Source organism: Haliaeetus albicilla, chromosome 18 (genome assembly GCF_947461875.1).
Source record: "Haliaeetus albicilla chromosome 18, bHalAlb1.1, whole genome shotgun sequence".
Classification (NCBI taxonomy): Eukaryota; Metazoa; Chordata; class Aves; order Accipitriformes; family Accipitridae; genus Haliaeetus; species Haliaeetus albicilla.
In genome coordinates this window covers 20,901,818-20,928,534 of record NC_091500.1, presented here as the reverse complement: position 1 = coordinate 20,928,534, position 26,717 = coordinate 20,901,818, and the positions used below count along the sequence as shown (strand labels likewise).

Here is a 26,717-nt window from a genome sequence, read left to right as displayed (position 1 = left end):
ATGGCATATTATTTCCACACAGAGGCATAGCACATATTTTAACTTAAAGTGAATAATATGAATATAGTGTGCAATATGTATACTGTATGCATATGGATATGGATATGGTTCTTGCCCAAATGCTTTGCTGTCTGGTTATTTTCATCACTTATTTTTAGAAAGTATGTGTTGAATTCTATACCATGAGTATAGTGAGAAGTAGTGTCTGTGTTCCCACCTACATGTAATAAACCTTCACAGCCCATCTTAGAGCAAATGTATTTATACATCTATAAAGTAGCTGACAGAGTAGCAGGGGAAATGTGTAGTTTAAGCAGTAAAGTGTAATGTTATTTTCTACTTTCCAATTGCTTTTTGGAAAATAAACAAGCAAAATCATGTACGGGCCGAATTTGTATTCATTTAGAATAAAAGACTGATATTTATTTCTGTATTTTAGCTGATCAAAACTACAAGAATTCCTGCTCAAGAGAACATAGCTGAGTCTAAAATGAGTTAATGTATTACATATGAATGCTGCAGCTAAAGCAAAAGTGAGGTTTTTCTTCATGCAAGACAATAATTAACCACACTGTAGCCAGGCATCAGCTAAATTTTTGAAACTGTGAGCTTGCTGAGGCATTAGGAACAACAGCACTAGTTTTATAAAACTCCATTAAAAGGGATATACACTATGTCATTTTTCTGTGTTGCCCTAACATGAGCAACATCACTGAATCTCATTTGTTCCTTAGAAACTTTATTTGCCAAGGAAATAAAGTTGATCTTGGGAAAAGGACTGTTGACTGAAAAGGTTGGTAACTGACCACCCCGATTCTTTAAAAACGGTATGAAATGGTATTTTTTTACTATGGATCTTTGTTGATGATCTCAGAATGTAACATCTCAACTGACAGGCATTATTAGTAGTCATGATTTTAAAGAATTTTACTGAAAAACATAAACAAGTGGAACCCCTATTTCTTGGGACAGAATACAATCCCACATCAGAGTAACATTAAATACTACATTGGACACCTATGACAGAACTTAGGCAAATTTAGGCCCTCCAGCTAAAGGATTTCAATAAGCTCGTATTCCAGTAACCACAATAATCTATTGCATGTCCAGATTTATTTAGAAGCATTTGGACTGCACAGTCTCTGAAGCAACCAAACTCAGTTAGGGCTTCAACCTGCCTCGGTGACCCACATGTCTGTGCCGAAATCAGAAGGCCTCTGATCTAGCGGGCATGCTCGCTTCCTTCTGGCTTCATACTATGGCTCTGTGTGGCCAAGGACCCCTATACACAGAAGGCAACTCAAGAAGAGGAGGGGTCCTCTTTTTCTTTCTTGCCTCTCTTTCCTAAGCAGCCTGTGTCTGGGCTACAATGGTGCCTATTACCCACCGAGCCTTTGTGCTTCCAACCATGTCACAGGCCAGTGACTACACATGAAGTTGCCCCCCTTTCTCTTTGTTGCCCAGGCTCTGTCTCTCACTGTACAGATATTTGAGGTCTATTTATGCCCTCCTCTGAGTGTAAAGAAGAAAGTCCCTCTTGTAGTCTTTTCCTGTGCATTCATTCTCCAGTTTTAGCATTTACTCACCTCTTGACTTGAGTACCTAACACCCATGAACCAAGTCTGAAGCCCTTCTGTTAGGTTAGCAGATCTGTTCACAAACACATTCCTTCCTTCTAAGGGAAAGAGCCATCGTAACTGATGATCATACAAGCTGGTTTTGAAATTAATTAGCCTGTCATTGAGCATATTTGTAAAGTCTCTTCTCATTGTTAGACAGAATCCTACATCAGTCTTTGTTTTAGAGTACTGAAGCAACCTGTCCCTTGTCCTCTCCCTGTTGTAAAAACTGATGGAAGATAAGCATGAAAGAAGCTTTTTTGGTTTTTGCATTAAGAGTTAATTAACTCAAGCCTTCAATGCTAATTACCTTCTGTGGATTCCAAGATGTGTGCATAGTCATGGAAGATATTAATTGATGTGGATAGCAGCAAAAAAAAAAGTACTAAGTTCCCCAAGCCTGACAATATTAGTTAACTGTAAGATCACGCTGAGATGGAATTGTCAAGTTTTGCAGATGGGCGTGAGAGACAAACTACTAACCAGCTGATGTGACCTTGTTAGACGGCTGAAATCTTGCCCTAGGGTACATGTAGGGACTTAATTTCATTGTGAAGGCTGCAGTAGAAGGACGCTTACACACTCTTGCCAACACCTCCTGCTCCTAGGTGCAGGCCCTCTTTTCCCATCATTTAGCTTCCAGGACTCTCTTTTTCCTAGCTCTGCACCCTACCCAGCCTTCTTACTCCTGTCCAGGAATCTCACTCCCCTGCAGTTCGTCTACAGACAAGAGGTCGGCTTTGTATCAACGATTTGCTGAGGAGAGGCAGGAATTTCATTAGCAAGAGGGAAATGTTGTGGCCTGCTTTTAACCTTCCCCTTCTGCTTTTGGAGCAAAGAGGCTTGCTCACTCTCAGATGAGCTACTCTGGTGAAGGGGACCCAGTATGGAGGCATGGACAAGATAGGCAGAGAGTCCATGCACTCAGTACTGCTCAAGGCTGGTATTGCCACTATGTGAGATAATGCTAATTAATGCACAGTGATACTAGTATTGTGTGATACTGCCTACATTTACAGTGCAGTGCTACCATGATGGTGTCCACCACCACTCTGCCCAAAGAAGCAACTGGAACATCCATTGGTTCTGCAGAATAGCTCCAATGGAACCTGCCATCAGGAGCTCCAGGATTGTGAGACAGTCTGCTAAATGAGGATAGATCAAAGCTGAATTATTTCTGGGAAATCTCTATGTCTATGGGAAAGATAGTGAGTGTATACATGTAGTCATTGTAACCATTAAGCCCTCTTAAGGTCTGGGAGGACAGATACCAGTGCCAAAGATAGACTAGTGCCATGCTTCTGAATAGGGACAGGAGGCCTAAGAAATTCTTCTATGAATGAGGCAGAAACACTGTTCTTCTGCTATTTGGACAGTGCTATTATCAACTTATCATTAACTCATGAAAAGATCATTCTTTTCATGAGTTAAAGGTATATGCATTGAGATACTGATACCTGAACAATTACACAGATAAGAGTTTTGTAAATTGTCTTTTATTACAAATAATTACTCTACAGATCGTTTCACCATTGCTTGGAAAACATTAAATAATTGATCTAGGATCGATACTAAAATTTTCTTAGCTCTTGCAGTTCAGGCATGAGGCCTTCCTTTTAATAGCTAAATTCTTAATACTTTGACTAAAGAATCTTATCAGGCTTAAACTCCCAGTCTACATCCCTGTAATGTTCAGAATCACCAAGGTTAGAGCTGGAAAAACTTTTACATCTTGTCTGGAGCAGTGCAAGCCAAAGATGGCCACTATACCACATTTGCTAATGTTTTGAATTTTCATACGTGTATGAGCTATGTAAATTAATGTGGCTATTAGGCTATAGCTGTATGATTTGAAGATAGTTTAATGCATATCTTAAGGTTGATAACCTTGTAGATTCTCATCTACCTCTACTTACAATCCCCAAGTGTTTTGTGATAAGCTAGTATAGTATAGACCTATTAGACCTATGAGAGAAAAACTCATTTCCAATTGGTAAGGAAGGTTTTTTTAAATAACCTATTCTTTTCCTCTCTCTTGCTTAAACTGTGAGTTCTCAAGCCAGTTAATACACAGTGCTATTTTATTTTCTGCAAAATTCACTAAAAGACTGCTAAGCCTTGATTTCTTGTGTTAAACTTCCACGTAAACAATTGTTGTAGGTAACCAAGGGTAATCACACAATTGCAAGCGTACAGAAAGCTTATTCCAAAGGCCAGAATGAAAAGGGATAGCGCTCTGTACTAGTGATAATGAGTGGAGATGGGGGTCCTTATCACAGAGCTGTCTGAGAACCTGTTCAGAGTCACTGAGGAAATGCCATAGGCAGGCTTTTAAATTTATATCGCAAAACCCATATTAATTCTGTTCTAAAGAAAATGCTGTTAGTGTATTTTGTAAGTATAAACTTATATATCTATTTGTAATGTTTATCACAGTGAAAATGCAACATATTCTGTTTATCTCTAGTATTTGTCTGCGAATAATTTCAGACCAGTTCCATTATTTGCAAATATTGAATATTTGTAAAATACTTCAGGCTAATTATTTGTGCATAGTTCATTTTAGTATTCACCATTTGTGGCTGAGCAATTAGATGCTTACCCATTGGGGGAAACTAATTTAATATGTTTTTAAAATTGCTTTGCTGAGTCAGAGCTCAGCTAGTATAACCTTTTTAATTGGAAAATAATGGAGAATAAGTTATGACTGGTGCTTAATGCCACCTTATAATTACTGAATAAAATGTAGGGATATTTAAATGTCATTCTAATTGAATATCAATCACTGAAATCTTTTTAAATGCCAAATAATATGACCTTTGAACATCAATGAGCAAAATAATTTATTCAGAAATAATATACATCTCTGTCATTGTTGAGCTGATTATAATACTAATCTGTACTAATAAATTAATTTCATTCCCAGCCCTTTCAAAATCCTTTAAAAATGTCCTATCTGTAACTCAGAAATGCTTATTTTTATTAATAGTGGAATGAGGAAACCTTTACAATTACTAAATGCAGAAGTTTTAGATTATACTAAAAATCTTTTAAAAACAATTAAAAGGATGATTTTCAACTTAAGTTTATTAATTATTAATAATATTTATTACTAATTTCAATCACCATTTTTGTGTTGAAATAATTTTTTGGAATTGAAAGAAACTATCCAGATACAAAAATTTCATGTTAACAAATGTCTAAGCATGAGGCAACATTGCAGTTTATGAAGTATCAATGAGAGCGAAGTAATGCTCCCTTGGAAGAAAAAAAAAAAAATCAAAGATTTCATAAGGCACAAGGATATAATTTTAAAAATGGCTCATAAGGGGAGGCAAGGGAAGGCTGGAGACAGGATCTGATCTCTACTCATGCTGAAGGCAATGGGCTTTTTGCTGTTAACTGTGAATGGTGAATGTCATCAGACTGTTTCATACTACATCATCAGCAGAAGCTTTTTCATGTGCTTTCAGGATCCATCATATACCCAAGTGAGCTAGTCTTAAAAACACATGTAAAGAAGAATGTTAACAGACTTTTTACTGTAAAGCTTATTCGGAAGTTTAAACAGAACTTCTGCGTTTTGTTAATAAAACAGATTTTTTTCTTTCTAACCTGAAAGGTGGTCAAAGAATTGGTGTATATATAGCACTGTCTAGCAAGTATCAGTGCTAACTAATGAGTGATAGTTGCTAGTTCTTATTATTAAATTACATTAACTAACATAGTGCTGCACTGGCATGTCACCCAAGTTTACAAATGAAAAAATGTTGCAAAATAAGAAAGACTGTCTACAAAGTTTAAATCAGACAGAGAGGTCAAGTAGACAGACAGCTTTTTCATAACTAGATTGCAATGACTAAACACTTAGGCACCGTTACCTGCACATCTGCTGGAAATGATGTCAGAAGTCATTAATAGGTCAGGTCTAAGCAGTTTTCCAAAAGCTTGAAATAGTCAGATTTTTCTTTGTTCTGTGTTGCATTTTGTGAGGGCTGGTTTCCAAGAATCCCTTACAAGAGTGACTTGAAATATAGAAGACCTCCAGTTAGTGTCTAGCTGACAGATCTGATACTGTCAGAAGTTTTTGACAATTTTCGGTGTTGCCAGCTGAGTGTCTTCCCACACAAAAACTGCATAAAATATTATTTTTATATGATAAATGATGATGATGGTTGTTCTCTCAAAAATCATACTTTTTTTTCCAGTCTAAAACATATATGTGCAGTTGGCAAGGGGATACCCTGTGTTTCACAGTTGACTTTGCTCTGGGATTTACCTGTTTTGACAGTAAAACAAAGGTAAGAGGAAAAAGAAAAGAAAACTCAGTTTTATTTTACTGTTATTGAAGTTATCAGTAATAGTAATTTTTTTATGTTGATCAGAATGGTAATTTTTTATGTTGATGTCGAGTATTTCTTCCTCAAATGTACTGTACTTTTTATTTATATAGCACTACTGAAATGTAGTCAGTTTGGGACTTGAAAGGAACAAGTATAGTTGTTCCTTAGCATGTAAAGATAGATTTTGGAGAAAGATATTAAAAAAGTATTTTCCTTTTCAAGTTATAAAAGCAAAGGAAGGTTATATTTAGCAGAGAACTTAGTGTCTTATAATGAAGAAACTTCAAGATTTTTAAAAGATTACCAGTCATGAAAAAAATGAAGTGTCACCTGATTCCATTTGTTTTGAAGCTACAGGTATAAAATAGGATTAATTATTCTTCCATCACAAAAAATTTAGGCCATGTCTAAAATAAACAGAACAAGGGCAAACACATTTCAAAGTCATAATCTATAAGATTAAATTCACTTATCTTGCAAAACAGTGGCTATATATAAAGTGCTGACAGGGGATGGTTTATGATACATGCCAACTTCCAAGGCCTGTCTATAATTCTACTATTTTATATATATAATTTAGTGATACTTCAAATTATTCTAAATGGATTTATACATTTGTTTGCCAGTAGGAGTAAACATACATACAAAAAAAATGTTTCTGCATTAACAGAGCTGTATGGTAGAAGGTCTCTCCTTTGAAATATGGTCTTCAACGCCAAACTGAAAGGATTTTTTAAATATATATTAAAGAAATTCAGTCATTCATTCTGAGTTAAGAGGAAACATACTGCATTTTGAAATAGTGCCACAGGATCTAGTTTTTGTGTGTTGGTATTTTGGGGGTTTGGGGCCAAAATGCACAAGTTTATTGAAATCTTTGTGCACAGAAATAATGACCAAGATCATTGTTATTTGAAAATTTAGACTAATTGCATTAAGTGTGCTATCCTATGAGGTAGCATAAAGCTTCAGTAAATATGTTTGCATACATTTCTCTGCATCAGGTGATACTGCATTCTGAAATACTGCTTTTTGCACAACTGTACACATTTACGTGTAGCCACAAATTAACTATGGAAAGTAATCTCATTAGTTTAGACTATAGAAAATGTTTCTTTCAAATTTGAAGATTGATTTAAAATTATAAACTTCTCTATTGATAGGACTTTGGCCACAGTGCCTACCTTCAGTATTGATGATGAGGAGGCTTTAGATCAACCTTTGTTGCTTACCTAAGGAGAAATACAGAATACCGTCATATAGATTGATTCTGTTGTTAAACTGTAAGAATTCTGGGGACCTCAGATACATTTATTGTTCATCTGTGTTAGAGATGGAGATATCCTCTTCATCCTCAAGCCTGAGTGAGGCAGTAATGGGCAGCTTCTGCAGTTCATCTTACTTCCGTAATTGTCAGCTGGCGTTGACTGTGTTGCCCCATACTCATAGCTTTTTCAGAATACTTCCTACCAGCACTGAATAGGTTGTTGAAGTGGTCAAGCAATTAACAGTTCATTAGGGACACAGCAATTTTGCTGAAAAATTTATTTTTTCTTCAAGATAATGAATTTCAAATTAAAGTCACCTATTGATGCAAAGAATGCTCTTACACCACAGCAGGTGTTCATACAGGCTTATTAAAATAAAGGCCAGTCCCCTGTCTGCTCTATGACTCTGAGCCTGGATCTCAAATTTTAGGCAACCAGTTCATGTACTTATTAAAAAATGTTCTTCTTTACAGTCTGGAAAATAATATAAAAAGGCCTTCTTATTACAAATGATGAAATAAAAAGGGCAAGAGCTTTTGCTTAGGAGTGTGGTGGGTTGACCCTGGCTAGATGCCAGGTGCCCACCAAAGCTGCTTTATCATTCCCCCTTCTCAGCTGCACAAGGGAGAGAAAATATAAGGAAAGGCTCGTGGGTTGAGATAAGGACAGGGAGAGATCACTCACCAGTTACCATCACAGGCAAAACAGACTCAACGTGGGGAAATTCATTTATTTTATTACCAATCAAATCAGAGTAGGGTAATGAGAAATAAAAACTAAATCTTAAAAACACCTTCCCCCACCCCTCCCTTTTTCCCAGGCTCAACCCCACTCCCGGTTTTCTCTCCCTCCTCCCCCGCCCCGAGCGGCGCAGGGGGACGGGGAATGGGGGTTGGGGTCGGTTCCTCACACGTCTCTGGTGCTCTTTCCTCCTCAGGGGGAGGACTCCTCACTCTTCCCCTGCTCCAGCGTGGGGTCCCTCCCATGGGAGACAGTCCTTCACGAACTTCTCCAACGTGGGTCCTTCCCATGGGCTGCAGTCCTTCATGACCTGCTCCAGTGTGGGTCCTTTCCACGGGCTTCAGTCCTACAGGCACAGACTGCTCCAGCGTGGGTCCCCCGTGGGATCACAAGTCCTGCCAGAAAACCTGCTCCAGCGTGGGCTTCCCATGGGGTCACAGCCTCCTTTGGGCATCCCCCTGCTCCGGCGTGGGGTCCTCCCTGGGCTGCAGGGGGACAGCCTGCCTCACCATGGTCTTCCCCACGGGCTGCAGGGGAATCTCTGCTCCAGCGCCTGGAGCACCTCCTCCCCCTCCTTCTGCACTGACCTGGGGGTCTGCAGGGCTGTTTCTCTTACATATTCTCACTCCTCTCTTCCATCTGCTGTTGTGCAGCAGTATTTTCCCCTTCTTAAATCTGTTCTCCCAGAGGCACTACCACCATCACTGATGGGCTTGGCCTGGGCCAGCAGCAGATCCATCTTGGAACTGGCTGGCATGGACTCTGTCAGACATGGGGGAAGCTTCTAGCAGTTTATTACAAAAGCCACCCCTGTAGCCCACCCACTACCAAAACCTTGCCATGGAAACCCAACACAGGGAGTTTAAGTGTCGTTTAGAAAACTCTTTTCTAGAACAGTTCTGGTTGATTCTTAAACTTATTTGAAAGAATTACTTCATTTCCTACATGTTCTGCCCCAGGGTCATCATGGGCTCTAACTCATTCAGCTTTTACCAGTTTGGGCCCATAACAGAGATGCTCCTGTGGCCCGAAGCTGCTTTATATCTGATCGTAGAGATTCTTTTTATCTTGTTGGCTTGGTTGGTTCATCTTCCCCATCCTGTGCCTCCAGCCGCTCATGCAAGATAAAGGGATCCCAAAGTATGCATTTTCTTCCACCTTCCAGAGCCATCCACTTCTCTTCTTTTCCACTCAGTGTCAACTGTTGAGAGAGATTATGACTCCAGCAATGCCTATTATTGCTAAATTGTTCCTAAGTTCTTGTTTCATCTCCACCCTAGCAGTTATATTATATAGTGAACATTCATCTATCCTATTTAGATCCAAACTCATTTAAGCTTTGAATACTTTTCAGGTGGTCTAATTAGGCCCTCTGGACCCAGTTAAATCTTTTCATGAATGTAAAGTTTAAGCACCATCACAATGCTGTAGCATAGTTGGGGTTTTCTTCATCTGTTATATTTGTCTAAGAAGTCAATGACATTTATGTCTGCAGGGAACCAGGAGATGGAATCAGGCTTTTTGTGCCTTCCATAAATACTTTTTTATTTATAGGGCATTCTTTATCAAACTATGAGTAGGGTTCTGAAGACCACTGGTAGCACCCGTCTACATGAAAAAAATATTTTGTGTTGAGGTATATTGGAAAATGGAATATAGCAAACTTTTTTCTGTGTGTGCTTTTGAAATAGCCTTCAAAGTATTTAAATTGTGTTTCCTCAGCAGTGTCCAGGGACTGAATCCCATTTCAACATGTGCATAGAATTTTCATTAAGATTATAGGTATTAAGGAAACATCAGCAGGAAGTCCGAATGCAAGTTGTTACCTTGTGTTTTTTCAAACTTATACATTTTCGGGCAATCAATAGAAACCATTCAAATAAACAGAAAATGACATTGGTTTCAAGAATAATTTCCCAATATTTGTTTTTAAAAAGTATCTCCATAAATATTAAAATATACCTGTCAATTTAGGATTTGCCAACAGTAGTAAGATGCCATTCATAAACCTGTAGGAGACCAAGAAGCCTAGAATTCTTAGATATTTTACAAACAATTATGTAATGCAGAACATATTTTAGTGGTTTGTGAGGCTACATTCAATAATAATATTTTTGCATTTCTGTAGCTTATTTTATCTGAGGATTTCAAACCATGTTACACACATCAGTAAATTCAGCTTTGCAACATCTATGTAGGACATTATTATCTACATTATGCAGATGAACCAGCTGAAGCATGAAGGAGTGAGATATGGTATGGAATTGTGTTCATAGTGAAACTGATGCAAATATCCTCATGGAACTTTCTGGAATTAAGCTTTTGCCTTGGATTTTGATATTATGTAGGCAACTGAAACATTTACATTTCAGGGAATTTCTAAATAATTGTTTTATTAGTGAATATTAATATTGCATATTTTGCTTTCACATATGATACAGAGCTGTTAATTTTATTTGCTCTGCAACCAGCCTCTTATCATGTGCTGTGTTTACTGCCCCAATGCTTTATCTTAATACATAAACATTGATCATCAATCTATAGTTCTAGGTAAGAGTCTGTAACAGAGTCCTTAATCAAGTTTCTTTCTGTTTAGAACGTGCTATGGAGGTTTAAATTCTCTCAGCTCAAAGGCTCTTCAGATGATGGGAAAACAAGAGTAAAGCTGCTTTTTCAGAATCTAGACACCAAACAAATTGAGACAAAGGTAAGCAATATCCTCTTTCTCAGTTTACTGAAAAATGAAATGGAATTTACTGTCAAGGCATCAAAAATTCCATTTACTACTGCACATGCTTATGGTGAACTCCACATCACAATTTATCTTTTTTTTTCTATTCTCTAGAAACCCCACAATAAACCAAAAAGTGGTATAGTATCTATAGATTTATTACACTATTTGTACAAACCTGTTACTGAGTTGCGTTATGATGATGTTTTACTGTTTCAGAAAGATGATTTCTGTGAAGTTGTTTAGTCAACCTATAATAGATACATCTAAAAACTGCTTCTAAAAAGGATAATCCAAAACTTTTTCAGCTGCTATATAGTAGACTTAAGCAAATAATATGTGCTTAAGCTTTACCAATAAAAAGATTATGTAACATTTATTAGCTTAAAAAAGGGAATATTCTTGCAAGAGGCCAAGCAATTCCTGAAACCTATTGGTTCTACCATGAATTAAGAGCACACAGTGCTTTGCAAGATCTGGAATTAAGCTGTGGAGACATCCAGTCACTACTATAGATAAGATATTACTGGTGTCTCTTTTTTTTTCCTGCAGCAATCATCAAATAAAATTGTGAAACTTAGAATTCAGATTCCTAACTGAACTTCAGAAGTTTCTAATTCAGGATTCTAGTTTGAATCATCATCTGGAGGTTTGGCTGTAATACTTTATACTGTTTCTGTCCTGTGATCCCAAGCTTGATGGTGAATAAATAAATAAAAAGATAATTTTTCAATCATGCAGTTTTAAAAAGAATGAGGAGAACTTTGATGTGATATGACAGAGAAGAGGAAGGTAAGAGTGAGGTTCAACTGGGATTGGTGGACAAAAGCCAATGAAAACAACAGAAAAATATCTGAAGATCTATGAAAATCTCAAATACTCTTACCTGGGGTTGTACAGGTTGAAGTCACTTATAAAGTGATACTTCTCTATAGTGACCATATGCAAAGGTTATATATTACCTATCCTTCTAATGTTTAAAAAAAGTTGTAAGAAAATCTCTAACCTTCCTTGTTTATCATAAAGTTACAACAAATGCAGTATGTCTTTCTCTGTACATCTATATTAGTAAATTATTCAGTATTTCATCAGCAAACTTAACCAGAGTTGTCTGTTGGGTCTACTGTAAAAGATATTATAATATCTGTTACAAAAGGTACAATACTATAATAACTTGATGAGAGTAGCAGGTTGTTTCCACTTCATTTCTCACAGTACTCCTTGGAGACAGAAGAGGACTACTATCATCATTTTATACATGATCATCTGTTGCAGAGAGCTCACATAACTTGTTCCAGATCAGACAGGAAGATTGTATTGGTGCAAAAAACATAATCTGAATCTCTGAATCTATGTATTAAATCATTAGATAATCCATGTGTGTGATTGGCCAAGGGCTCCAATTCCATTGCTTGCAATGGAATTCCATTGCTTTCATACTGGATCATTCCTCTTCCTGTTGTGGTAGAAAAATCTGATTCTTTTAGATTTTATTTTATTTTTATTTCTGTGCTCACTTAAATTGTTTTTAATTGGTTTTACCTCTGTTTTACTCTTTAGATAGAAAAATTGCTAATTTCAGCATTTTTATGAAAATTTGATTATCTGTAAAATAATGATAAAAGTGAGTTCTAATGATAATTTTACAGCAGATTTTGTCCAGGAGACAGATTCGTTAAAACATTAAAAATTATTCTGTTGCATAGCTCTAATGAAAACACCTTGTAATTGGCAAAGTTTTCATGAATATTTGTGAGGTACCTTGAAATTATCAGTTGGAAGATGATACGTGATCGGTTCATACAGAATTCTAAGTATATATGTACCTAAATGTGCATAAGTGTTGGAAGAGCCCAGGAAAAGCTCATTAAAGGCAGAGGAAAGGCTGATACTAAGTAGCTGAGGATTTATCAGGATTTCAGTGACTATACCTTTTACCACTGCCTCTGCACAGTGCAGTGTACCCACTAGGATTTCACGTTAAATGGGACTGGGATACAGCTGTGCAGCCTCTCCACTTCAGATAAGTGGTATATATATTCAGGTATATGCCCACCACCTAAACCGTTTTTTTCCTTAGATTTCAGAATTACAGACTCGTTGGGAAATAACCAACACTAATACCCATAGCATAGTACAGTATCTGCCTCAGTTTATTGTACCGAAAGAGATTTCGTAGAACCAGATGGTGCTGTACAGTGAAATGCAGCCAATGATGAGAAACAGAAAATGTCATCAAATAACAGAAGTTTCATTTTTCCTGAGTAAATGAGCCACTACATGTGAAATAAAGCTTGATACAGATGACATGTTCACTTGGCAGTAAACAGTAGAGTTAAGGTTGCAAAAGAATTTTCCAAATTATGTCTAATTTTATATGCTTATAAATTCTTGGGCAAAAAAAAATCACATTTGGGAATTCTATTTTTGCATCTTGGTGACTAGTTAGAGATGATGTTTTTTCTTCTCCTGTAAATTTTAAGCCAAGTGCTTCTTCCTGTGCACTTCAGTTTTAGGTGAACAATACATTTTTCCATTTAAAAAGTTTTCTGTTCAAAGAAGCTAATAAGGCCTAGATTCCTGTCAGTTGTTTCTCCTTCAGGTCCTTCTTATTCCCTACAACTTCTCATAGTTTCCTACTTCAGTACTTCCCTGAACTTACCCTGCCATTAATACTTCCAGTAATAATTCCACTTTGACTCCTTGAAATCCTCCAAAAGTCATTGCAATGCATTCATATTACTGCCAAGTCCCAGCATATTTTTATCCAGCCTGACAAAAGGGTAAAAGTTCTTGCAGGTGGTTTGTAGGTATGTGTGTATTACCTGGTTAGATAACCCATAAATAATGGGTGGCCAAGGGACCCCTGCCCCAGCTGCTGGTCAAGGCAGGAAAGGACGATGCTCTCCCTGCCTTCACTTCCCTGCAGGGTGGTACCAGGACATCCCAAGCTACCAACAGCTTGTGCCACACTATTAGAAATTCAGTTCCTTTGAGGTGTCCTCCTCTTCGACAAATAGGGCAAAAATTGCACACATGCACATATATATGATTTCATTCTTTATTTCTGTAGGAAATGAGACTTACTTTTTTAGAAGAGAGACTGAAAAATTCTGAAATTGCAACATAGCATGTAAATGGATCTGTGTGAAGCAGTAGTTCTGCAATTATTTTGAAAGGGGGAGGAGAGTGCTTGATTATGAAGTAATCTGGATTGTGGCATTAATGTAGAGTTTGTATGGATTGTGGTCAACTCTTCCTTGGATTAGCAGTTTGGAATTCTTTGAGCTGGAGATGCCTTTTCATGTCCCTTTGGTGGGGGGCTCTTAAACCTGTGTGCTTTTCAGCTACAATGGAGCATGTTGACTACACATGTGCCTCTTACACAAAAGAAGTTCATGTGCAAAAAGATACTTGTTTTTATCTTTTCTTAACAGTTACAGCTAAAAAAAAGACATGAAAACGAGAAGAACAAAAAAAAAATCTCTGAATACTTTAGTAGTAGGAGAGAGCTGAAGGCATGAAGGCACCTCTTTAATTACCTGCTTGGTAGAATTCTGAAGCTGGAGCATGCTCCGTGAAAATTATATCTTTATATAATATAAATTTTTGAAGTAAATTCTCCAATGAACAAATGTGAGCAGATTTCACACGAATAGTAAAAAGCAGCCCCCTGATGCAAAAAAACATCTTCCTGCCAAATTTTAGAGTCTCAGAAGTGAGTAAGCCATTTTGGATAAAATTTCATTTGAAAAGTAATCTGTTGCAGAAAACTGGTATGGTAAATATCGGCCAAAACATTTTATATTTGGCAAAGTTGTATATAGCTTATGTATCTGAATACAGGATCCAGTACCGAGAAATTACAAGTAATCATAATAACAGTAGATATTCTTAGCCTACATGACATGTACCCTGAATTTTCAAGGTTGCTTTGAAAAAAAATACAAACTACGTTTAATACTTCCAGGATTGTATTGATGCTTTAACTCCCTTAGCTAAACTGTAGCTGCCTGAAGGATAACACTTTCTCTTCCAAGCATATTTTAACTGAGCATTTCCCTTTTCTTCTTATCTTATTTTTTTGTTCCTTTTGTACTCCTTGGAAAAGAAGAGATGGAATTAGATTTTAACAATTCATTCACCTTAGAAATGGAAAAAGAGTTTATTTATCTTTCTTCACTACATTTGCTCTTTTACTAACTTGGTCTCAAATATTTCACTGAAGAAAGAAAAGAAATCATAGTATTGCTAGACTATTGTGAGACATATTGGAGCTTCAACTAAATGTTGCTGGTCTCATACACTTCTTGTCTGTTACACATATAACTTAAGAGGTCTGCATATTTACCTGAGTGCATTCAGTATGCTTTCTTCAATGACTTCAAGCCTCAACTCTTCTGTAATTTCAGACTGGCACAGTGGTACAATGTGATCTGATTTTGCAATTAGACTCTGCAGCAGTTTTGCATTAATCATGTTCTCTTTATGATTTGGGTTTGTGTGGTGGAGCTTTGCTAGTGGGGGAGGGGATCCTGTGAGAAGCTGCCAGAAGCTTCCCCGGCTCCAAGTCAGACCCGCCACTGGCCCAGGCCAAGCCCGTCAGCGACGGTGGTAGCGCCTCTGGGAGAACAGAGTTAAGAGGGGGAACCCGCAGTGGAGAGGGGAGTAGGATGTGAGAGGAACCCCTCTGCAGACAGCGAGGTCAGTGAGGAAGGAGGGGAGGAGGAGCGGGGAAGCAGGGGATACCCTGCAGCCCGTGGTGAGACCAGACAGCAGGCTGTCCTCCCCCAGCCCACAGAGGGGAGCGGGGGAGCAGATGCCCACCTGCAGCCCGGGGAGAGAGGAGCCAGCGCCGGAGCAGGGGGATGGATGCCCCCCAAGATGGCTGGGACTCTGTGGGGAAGCCCATGCTGGAGCAGGCTGTGCCTGAAGGACTGCAGCCCACGGAAAGGACCCACATTGGAGACGTTTGTGAAGGACTGTTTCCTGTGGGAGGGACCCCACGGTGGAGCAGGGGACAAGTGAGGAGTCCTCCCCCTGAGGAGGAAGGAGCAGCAGAGACAACATGTGAGGAACTGACCCCAACCCCCATTCCCATCCCCCTGCGCTGCCAGGGGGAGGAGGGAGAGAAAACTGGGAATGCAGTTGAGATAGGAAGGAAGGAGGGCTGGGCGAAGCTGTTCTAAGGTTTGGGTTTACTTCCCATTATCCTTGTTTTGATTTGATTGGTAGCAAATTAAATCGATTTTGTTTTTTCCCCAAGTTGAGCCTGTCTTTTGCCTGTGTCCGTAAGTGGTGAGTGATCCCTCCCTGTCCTTGTCTCGACCCATGAGCCTTTCTTTATATTTTCTCCTCCTCATCCCTCCGGGGCTGGCAGTGAGGAGTAAGTGAGCGGCTTTGTGGTGCTTTGTTGCTGGCTGGGCTTAAGCCATGACACTTTGAAACAGGAGAACTTCAGGAAAGTGATCAAGGACAGGTCAGCAACTGTATTTCTTTCTTTGGATTTACTGTATTTATCTGAAATTATATTCATTCCATATTAGTACTGTTGAGAGATATGGCAAATAAAGGAGAGTGCAAGCAAAGCTCTCTCTTTACAGCAACATTAATCTCTAGCATCAATACAAAACAATCTAGCTCTCAAGCCCTTCTGTATTTTTAGTAACATGTGTCTTCTCTTACTGAAGTCTGGCAGTTTACTACTGAACATCTTGAGATCTTGAAAAACATTTGCAAGATGATGGTATACAAGAGTTAAGATTTTGCCTGTGTGATGGTGTTGGACAGTCTGATTGCAGTTGGAAATTTATTTTAATATTTGCTGGAATGGGTGAATTTAGTTGGCTGCTCTTAAACAAGCATGTCCAGAACAACTTTTCAGATGAGTTTCTTGTGCGTTAGTAAAGTTTACATCTGCCAATGCCACATTTAAAAGTGTTTAGCAGTAGGTATTGGCATTTGGAATCACTCAAGCTGAAAGCGAAAAGCCATCTGACTCTTCCAGATCCCTGTAGAACACTGTTAAAAGACTTAAGTACAATTGATAGAGTTGCAATTAATCTGGCACTGAATGTTGGCATGATAGATCTGGTTCTTATGCTTGCAGGGTAAGAGCACCATTGTAGCTTTTCCTTCTGCTCTTTGTGTGGATGACAGTCACAAAGAGGAGGCCAAATAAAAGTTTATAGCTGAAGAAGCTTTCATACAATAGCTGATAATTTATCTTTGTGTGTTTATAACAGTCTTGACAAGCTGTGCAATACTAATACATTCGTTTTTCTCAACCATGATATAGCAACCAAGCCCTGGTATACTTGCTGAGATATAGAACTGAATTTAGAATTTCCCTTCCTGTTTTGACTTCCATGTGGACTGGAGCTAAAACCTAGATACCTTTATCTGTTCTTTTTTTACAAAAGATATGGTTATCATTTCAATCTGATTGAAATAATATGCTGAAGAATACAGTAGTAATAGTGCTCTTGTGAACAACTAATAAACACTGAGGCTTACCAATGTCCTTAAAGAATTCATGAAATGCACAGGGCACAATAACACTATCTCTCAGTGTCTCTATTATCTGCCTTTTATGTGATACAGGCTCATGTCTTGTTCAAATAGCGATTCAACAGCTCTCGGAAGTAATCAATAAAATTAAGTGTGTGCGTGGTAATGATGCAACAGGCCTGTCAAGCTCTTTATGATATGTAATAAATCCAGCTCTCATAGGTGGGTGGACAAAACAAGAACATATATTTTTCTTACTTGGCTGTGCACATGTAGTGATCGAGGTGAGTGCAGTGTGTGCATTTTTTATATTCTCAGTACCAGCAGGCAGTTTTGCAGTCTTTTCCTCCCACTGCTTTAATCCAATCTTTTATATTCTTGTCTTGCTGTCTTCCCTCTAGTGCCTTTGTTGTATTTAATCCACTTATTAGGATACATACAGTAAACTGAAATAGCTTTGGTTATTGAAATATTAGACATGCACAGATTCTTCTAAATACACCAAAAATAAACTGACAGTCTTAATTAAAGAAAAAAACAGTGATCACAGATAAGGCAAGCAAGCATAAGGGTGGTGTTACATGATGTAGAGCAAATAAAATGATCAGTTACTCAGTCATCTGCCTGGCTGGGTATGGAGGGGAATGTTGCTTAAAAAAAAAAAAAGAAAATTATTAGAGCAATGCACTCATTTGAAAGAAGTTTCATTGGTGTTTTTTTCTAGGAAAAAATCACATTACATTCTAAACCTGAGAAAGCAGATTTCCACCCTTAAAACTATATTCAAGATAGTTTCTTGCTAAGAGACATATAGTGTCCATGTCCTCTGACTATGCAACATCTACATTTCCCCAAGCCAGAAGGCCATCCTTATCTTTTAGCAAATCCATGTTTCCAAACTAACCCCCCGTCCTCTTCCCCTTTCCCTGTTGTACTCTGCATGCAAGCTATATCCACCACCAGAACACCAGTTCTCTGAGCAACCTCTATCCTGAGCCTGCACAAATCCATACCCCAACTTTTGCTTTGGATTTCCTCAACACCTGCACCTGACTAGCCAGCTTCAGGATTGTGAAGGCAGCCAGCGCAGACATGAAACATCCTTCAAACACAAAGCACCACAGCCTAACCCCCATTTGTGGTCTCCTGGGTCAAAAACTACTGTGATAAGCTGCATTTCTGGGAGCTTCTGGTGCACAAGGCCTCAGGCAAACCCCGCCTCTCTGATACCACCATAGTGACCACATCTAACTGAGCCCTGCAAGAGGACACCTCCAGAGCTCTGCTCCTCTTTTATGATCCCAGATGATCGCTCACCCCTACAGACAACATAAAATAGTGAAGATATGAGAGAACATGAGAGAAGCGAACCAGCTGGTGAACTGCATGAGGAGCTTACATGACACCTATTTGGCTACCCAGCTCTATAACAACTTCCAGAAGTAGCACCACTCTTGAAAATAATCCCACTAACTGAGGGACTTGCAGTACTAACTGGAGAAAATACACTGTTGTCTTCACATAAACATAGGTTTAGCAATACTGCTCCTCTTTCAACTGTATGTAGATTATCTTTTCTAGAAATAAGAGCATATTATTAGTATTCAAAAGATTGTTCACAACAGATTAGACAACTTCTCTCAGATATGCAGGAGGGACTACTGCAGTTTGATCCATACTCTGAACTCTGACAGAAACAGAGAGGACTCTGCAGTAGGGGCACTGGGAAGGACTGACTCCCAGTGATGAGACATTCCTGTCCTTGCTCTTTTCGTACCCCAAAACTATTCACATGTCGTTGTTAGAGCAACAAAATCCTGCTTACAATCTATGTTAGGTTACCTCTGATTGCTTATCTTGATAAACATGTATAGATTAGAAGTGCATAAAGCCAGAGCAAAGAAATGGAAAGCTTTCTGAAGGGCTCTCCTCTCAGTTCATTTGGCTGCATTTGGTCAGCGTGTGGAATGTCAGAACCTGAGGTGAAATTGTTGGATGATTTCAGCTGATTTTGGAGCAAATCTATGATTAATGTGAGTGGGTTTCTATTTTAGAATATATTGTTTTTAAAGATGGTAATTCAGGAGATGTTAGCCCTTTACTTGAGCCAAGAACTGATATACTGAGGCCTGTATTATTTCATATTGAGTTGTATTTCATTAATACTCATGAGTGTGTACTTCATTTTAGTTTTATAAAATTTAGACAATAAGAGTTAAATAACGGCACTATTTTTTTCTGAAAGTGTTTGTATTAATTTTTATTAATATTTACAGTAGACATCTACTGTCAATAAAATACATTTTAAGAAACTTATTCCCATACTTGCTCCATAACTATCAATCAAAAGAGAAAAAGCAGGGGTTTTAATGCCAAAAAAAAATCAGAATAAAGATTACATGGGCTTAAATTCCTCAAAGGATTTTAACCAACATTCACACTTCATTTTTCTTTCACAACAAGATCTAATTTTGAGTACAAGGCCCAAATGATTACTTCAGCAACCAAATGCCAGTTATTAACAGTTACCTAAGTGCTTAGTTTGACATAAGTTCTCAAGAGATTTTCCTTCTTTTAGGATAATTATTTCTTAATTTGTTGACTAGCAAGTATGCAAAAGCAGAAGTTTGAGAGAGTTTTGCCTCTTCCCTCAATGTTATCTTATTTTCTCCTTATTTAACTAGGCATGAATGATAATAAATAGCACATTCTGCTTATTGGTTATATTGATTTGTGCCCCTCTTTTTTAATTAGATATGTTTTGTGTTTGCTGTTCTTTATAATCTTGGAAGTGTCAGTTTGTAATTTGTACTAGATATTGAATTACAATAATCTGTTTTAAATTGCTTATTTCTTCAACAGTTAGCATCAAAAATGGCTACACATTGTTTCTGAATTCAGATATTTTTTCTTGGAAAGCTGTAGGAAAAACAGTCAGCAATTCCAGAGAAGAATTTTTGAAGGGAGGGAAGGGTCATTCCATTTATGTTAACATATTCTCAAAGCTGTTTAATTGAGAAATTCTTGTGTTTCCAGGTTCTGGAAAGAGTTAAAATTTGTTTGTCTGATGATGACCCACCCAAGACAAATTATTATACGCATCTAAAAATCTCTGCTTACATATTCTTTGCAGGACATATGGGCTGAAAGCATTGTTCTCTTAGGCTTCTGTGTGCACTGAGCAAGCACTATAAGGAGGACAGCTTGGTGCTGAAACTTTCTGTCTTCCAAGGCTACCATGTCTGAGAAGGTCTTTCCCTGTAGTTTTTGTGGATGTTTCATAGAGAATAAAGGCATTTGTAAGGCCTGTTACACCACAGGAAGAGCCTGTCTTGGGAGCTTGTTGAATATCATTCTGTAACTCTTATTGTCCAGTAATATTGCTTATTGTCACCTTATGCTGGAGAGAGCAGACAGTAACAGAAAATTAAATTTTTCTGGGAATAATAAATTTGCTTAGTGGAAAATAAAATCCCTGAGACAATGAACTATATGTGCCTGAGATTGTAAAGAAACTGTGCACAGGTTTAAAAATCAGTAGAATGTCAATCATCATGAAGTAGAGCCCTCGAATATTGTCAGGGTGTAATGGTTTCTTTCTGCCACTCCTTGTCTCTCCTTTCCTTTGCTGCTCCTTGCTTCTTACTCATTCCTTCTGCTCCAGTGCAGCTCCTCCATCAGTTGCGGTCCTTTTGGGGGTGTTACCTGCTCTGCCATGGAGCACCTCCTACTGCACTGGCCTTGCCGCCTTTTGGGGGAATTTACTGCTCTTTCTTAAATACATTTTCCCCCGAGGCGCCCTGGCCTTGTCTGCGGGGCTGAGCGGTGCCCTGGGGTGGGTGGGCTGGAGCCAGCTGGAACCGGCTGGAACCGGCTGTGTCTGGCTCAGGGCAGCCCCAGCCGCTCCTCACAGAGGCCGCCCAGCAGGTCCCCCCACTACCAAAAATTTCCCAGTTATGCCCAATATGGGGTCACAAAATCATGCCCCACAAATACTAGCGAACAATTTAAGACATTCATAAGTAGTAAAACCAGTCCTGCCTAGTAAATACATGGCCTTTCATAGCAAAATGGTGTGATGGTGAGCTTTTCCAGAACAGTAACCTTGAATTCCAAATATTCTGTTTGAGGCAGTTTTGTCGAGAAGATACTGTAAAATACTGTGATAGGAAAAGCAGAAGTCCAGTGCTTTGCTTTTTGTTTAAAGGCAAGCGTATGGAGTGTGCCTCAATAAACTACTATGTAGCCAACATGTTATTGAAAACTCTTCTCCCCAAACCAAAAACTGTCCCAAATGTCCCCACAATATATTTCCCAGCTGCAGACTTTACAAATAGGAGTATCATGTAAATTGGATATGTTTCTTGTATTATATTTGTTGTCATTGTATCAGAATATCACTCCATTTCTGTCTGGGGAGATTGGGAAAAGGAATTTAACTTGTGCACAGAAGGTGAAATATATTCTAAAAAGTCAAGGGAATCTGTCTGCTGGTTAAGAGTAACTCTGCCTTTCTTTGTGAATTAGGGCATATGAATTTCATACCCAGCCATATTTCTATATGCAGGCTGTGGTGTGACTTTACCTTAGCTTCCACACTGCCCCTGGCCTCCCAGCTTGCTTATCTGACTCTCCTTCAGAGGCTGCCAAGTATGTGTCTTCCTCACCCTCCCCAGCTCTGACTTGACACCCCATCATCCTTAACTTATCAAATACTTTAAAATATCTCGCAATATTTGAATGTTCTTGCAAGTTGAACGCTTTCATTGTCCAAGCTGAGTAAAATGTAAACAATACAGTAGCACAGAGTAAAAACTAAATTGACATGCAGAACTGGCAGTGAACAAGGTACGGACATAGAGCTTTTATTCTTAATACTTTTCACTTTACAGTTCCCTATAAAGATTCAAAGTCCATTGTTGTTTTCTGACTAGTCTGTTCTGTATTTATGTAAAATGTTTATAAACCTGAATATGAATTCACATTTTCTCTTCTTTTTTTTTTTCTCTTACTTCCTCTTTCAGGAACTGGAATTTCAGGATCTGACAGCAGTTTTACACTGTATTCACTCCTTTATAGCAGCAAAAGTGGCATCTGTGGATCCAGTATTCATAGACAGTCAGAGTATTGCAAGAAAATATATGTACAGTAACTGATATCAGATTATATGTCATGACTATGGAAAATAAATTATTTTCTTAAAGAAAGTAGTTATTTCATGCACAATATTGCAACTTTGTGATTTTATAAGAAGTCTATAGTTGTGTTATCTGTAACGTTAAGGGTTTACACAATCCATTAAACATTTTGAATCTATGAGTTAACAAATATTAAGTCAAACTGAATCAGTTTGTCGTATTCAGCATTAATCTAAAATTCTAAGTGAGTATTCAATCAATAATATTTCTGGTGTCATTTTGATTTCTGCTCTCATGGTCATACATACATACTTCCCCTTATTAGATAGAAACACGGAATAACATTTCATAGAATCATAGAATGGTTTGGGTTGGAAGGGACATTAAAGATCACCTAGTTCCAACCCCAGTGCCATGGGCAGGGACACCTTCCACTAGACCAGGTTGCTCAAAGCCCCATCCAACCTGGCCTTGAACACTCCCAGGGATGGGGCATCCACAACCTCTCTGGGCAACCTGTTCCAGTGCCTCACCACCCTCACAGTAAACATTTTTTTTCCTCACATCTAATCTAAATCTACCCTCTTCCAGTTTAAAGACATTACCCCTTGTCCTATCACTACATGCCCTAGTAAAAAGTCCCTCCTCATCTTTCCTGTAGGCTCCCTTTAGGTGCTGGAAGGCTGCTGTAAGGAGTCCCTAGAGCCTTCTCTTCTGCAGGCTGAACAACCCCAACTCTCTCAGCCTGTCTTCATAGGAGAGGTGCTCCAGCCCTCTGATCATCTTTGTGTCCCTCCTCTGGACTCGATCCAACAGGTCCATGTCCTTCTTATGTTGGGGGCTCCAGAGCTGAACACAGTACTCCAGGTGGGGTCTTACGAGAGCGGAGTAGAGAGGGAGAATCACCTCCTTTGACCTGCTGGCCACACTTCTTTTGATGCAGCCTAGGATATGGTTGGCTTCCTAGGCTGCAAACACACATGCCGGGTCATGGTGAGCTTCTCATCAACCAACACCCCCAAAAGTGTGTGTCCGAAATTTGGCCTCTAAGTCTGTTTTGAAAAGTGCTGGGCACACAGACAATTTCTACAGCCTTCACTGTAGAAAAGATCCAATTATTGAAGACAAGTGCCATAGGAGTTGAACTTTTATCTTTCTTGTATATGTTTGAAAAATTATAGTTCCACAGTCCAGTTCTTTCATGGCCTGAGAGTTTAGGTCTGGCAAAATACTAAGTACTCTATTTCAGATCAAGGAAGAGAGTTAAGTGCACACTTGACTCTCAGCATATGAAGTAGCCCCAGTGTATGCACAATGTAATGTTAAGTATGTATTTAAATATCGTGGTAGATCAACTGAAGAGCTTTAGACTCTGCTAAGAAGCCTAACCATAGGCGCTCAGTTTTAGAAAACTTGCCATAGGGTTTTCTTACCTATTAATAATGCTTCCATGAATCATTCATTTATTCATTCATAGATTGCCTTGACACTATCCTTTGATGTGATGCTCTGTGTGGTTGAGAACAGCTTCTTTAATGACTGTTTTGTTTGGAGGAGGAGGTTCCCAGTATAGGGTGAACATAACAAAAAGTAAAGATTTTTCTGGGCCATCTACCTTTTTTTCCTACAGCTCAAACCCTGGCTTATACACAAGTGAAGTGGGTTTTGTCCTTGCTAAGGAAATAATATGGTTCCACTTTTCACATATTCCTAACCTTCTTTCTGAAATCATCTTCTTATGTGCACAGATACTACTTCCTGCTACTGAAAGATTACATAAAAGGAAGATGTTTTAATCTTATGGCATATTCCCTGTAAATAATACTAAATATTGCAGGTTTCTGTGATAGAAGTCTCAGTTGTTCTCAAGTGCAGTTTTGAGGCAGCATCAGGTTGTTTTTTTTTCAAGAAAATAATGAAAAAATCAAGCAAGAAGGATAGTCTAAATCGATACAATGGATGTGGAGCAAATTCATCAAAGTTATCCCTGAATTTTAGGAGTCTAGTAAAGTGTCCTGCTAAAGTAAAAGCCTAAAGTTACTGTATCCTAAGGAAAAGAGGTAGGTGCCTTTAAAAGCTCTCAGGTGAGGAGTGTTTCTACTACGAACTTCAGTGCTTAAATTTAGTCAGAGGAGTTCCCCCTCTGAGGTCTAAGGGTAGTTAGCTGTCTTGGCAGACTGCAATGGGGCCTCAGTCACTTATTTAAATGGATGCTTATCTGTCCACCTAAAGCTTAGGCACAAAGAAAGTGCCTAAGGTAGGTGATTTGATCTTACCATAAGGATTACCTTTTGCCAAGTGTTATCTACAGAGAAATTCATTTGGACAGTAGGGACTCTGTGCAATTCCAGTGTTGTTCACGGTTCTAATGTTGTTTGCAAGGAGGTATAGTAGGAGTGCTAATTCCTGCTAAAACAATATTTAGCAAAGGTGAGAAGTATTTTTATTAATTGTAAATAAAAATTTATAGCCATTATGGTATTTTTAAACAAATATCATGTCAATTTTATATTCCTTTTTTTTTTTCAAAAAAATCAAACAAAAAATTGTCTTTCTTAAACATGCTTTTATTCAAAATGTTTCATTTAATTTTCAGCTTTCCATTTTATTTTCAGCTCTTTGTATTTACTGAGATTTTTACATTCACAAATTATAGCATTAAAATTAGAATAGCTTTCTTACAATCAATTCTCAGTTATTAGCATGAAGAATTATAAGTAACAGAGTGTCTGTAGGATGCAGAATGATGGAATTCCTTCAGTTTTGTTTTTCTGCCATTTTCTCATAAATGAAGTTCAACACTAACATGGAACAGTAGAAAGCTGTACCAGCTAGTACTGAACTGATACTACAGTCAGGCCTCTAGACTTAATGTTTTAAGTATCATGTGATTAAAAACACAGTGTATCTTCCCAAATACTGTAATTTAAAACATAGAAGAAATTAAGCTTAGTTTATTAAATAATCTTTCATTTCTACAAAAAAGTGTTGCAATTGAAAATGAGCATTATTAAATCTTTTTTTTTTCTTTTTGCAAGAGCAGCTGGATATTGCACATTTTCATAGCCAGCTTCAGATTTTTTAATATGAAGTTGCTTATACTGATTTGAAGTAATTTTGTTACTTGTTTCATGGAATTTCTAAATTCTTTCAGTCTTTTGGTGAGCTATGTTCTCTACCATTATTGCAAGACAGTAGTTTTCTTCTGATGTGTCCAAATCAATCTCAAGGAATATTAGAGAAAAATTTCCAATAAATTCACCCTCTGGATTTTAGGGTCGTATTTTAGAAATAATTCTCCAAACATATTTTTAATGCGGAATCTGCAGATCCTTGTTAGGTCACTTGCTTTTCCCTTACTTTCACATTCTGTAACAACCTCAAGGCATGGACTAAAGGTCAGTCTTTTGAGGAAGTTGCCAGAGCCTGGGAAAAGCTAATGGGCTGCTAGTTACTCAGCTGTTATTTAGGTTGTATAGGACTTCTACAGTACCTTTACAGTACCTTGCATTTCTTTGTAATTCTCTTAACAGGGTAACATATACCTCATATGTGAAATGTGCTTCCGATTTGTTTGGTTGCTTACGTTCGTTTGTTACTTTTTTTTTTTGTCAGTAAAGCATATTATTTTATCATTGCCTTGAGACTGTGTGTCATATAACATGTGTGTATTTTTCCCCATCAAAGTTCTTGAGTGTTTGCACCACTTTTCAGCTCACTGAAGACCTCAGAATAGTAGGATTCACAAATGGTAAATAGATCTGCTGGTGGGTAGGTACCTTTCACAGTTACCCATCAGGAATCACACACTGAGGCAGAGGAGAGTTGCTTTATGGTGACTGGGAAGTGGGAATGTCAAATACTTAACTGCTAATCAAAACAGAAAACAAATTTTGATATGCTTTGTTTTGTACTTGTGATATATTAAGCTTTAGTCTTACTACCTCATTATTTATTTGTGTATAGTTTTCCTTTATTTTTTCTAGGGAGACAAAGTGGTACCGGAATGGAATAAGGGGTAGGAGGAGAGAGGCATTTGCTACAGCAGAGCCATAAAGAGCAGGCTGGGGAAAGAAGCAGACAAACGTAGAGTTAGAAAATTATGCACCATCACAAAATCAAGATAGCCACTTATGACTATAAACAGAGTGAAAACAGGATCATTTGTGTGTGTCCAGATTATCTTTATGTCTTTAAACTCAAAACTTGATTAAAAGGCTAAAAATAGTCCCATTTACAAACATGATTTTGAACAAATGGGTAGTACTGTTGATTTAAATCAGAGCAAGACTCATCAGTGACATACAAGTTGAGGAGTGGTACGGCATGGACTTGGTCACTGGACTTGAATCATACTGTTGATTTGT

General features: G+C 38.1%; 1 protein-coding gene across 2 annotated transcripts in view; it reads left to right on the top strand.

Annotated features, from left to right (window-relative positions):
* The window catches only part of SNTG2 (syntrophin gamma 2), a 312,891-nt gene extending 288,021 nt beyond the window's left edge, over positions 1–24,870 (top strand). For both annotated transcript variants that reach the window (XM_069805899.1, XM_069805898.1), the window contains exons 15-17: positions 5,828–5,920; positions 10,568–10,678; positions 22,237–24,870. In XM_069805899.1, coding sequence (XP_069662000.1) covers positions 5,828–5,920; positions 10,568–10,678; positions 22,237–22,368 — 336 coding nt within the window. In that variant the 3' untranslated portion in view covers positions 22,369–24,870. The remainder of the gene's footprint in view (positions 1–5,827; positions 5,921–10,567; positions 10,679–22,236) is intronic.
* Positions 24,871–26,717: the final 1,847 nt, after the last annotated feature.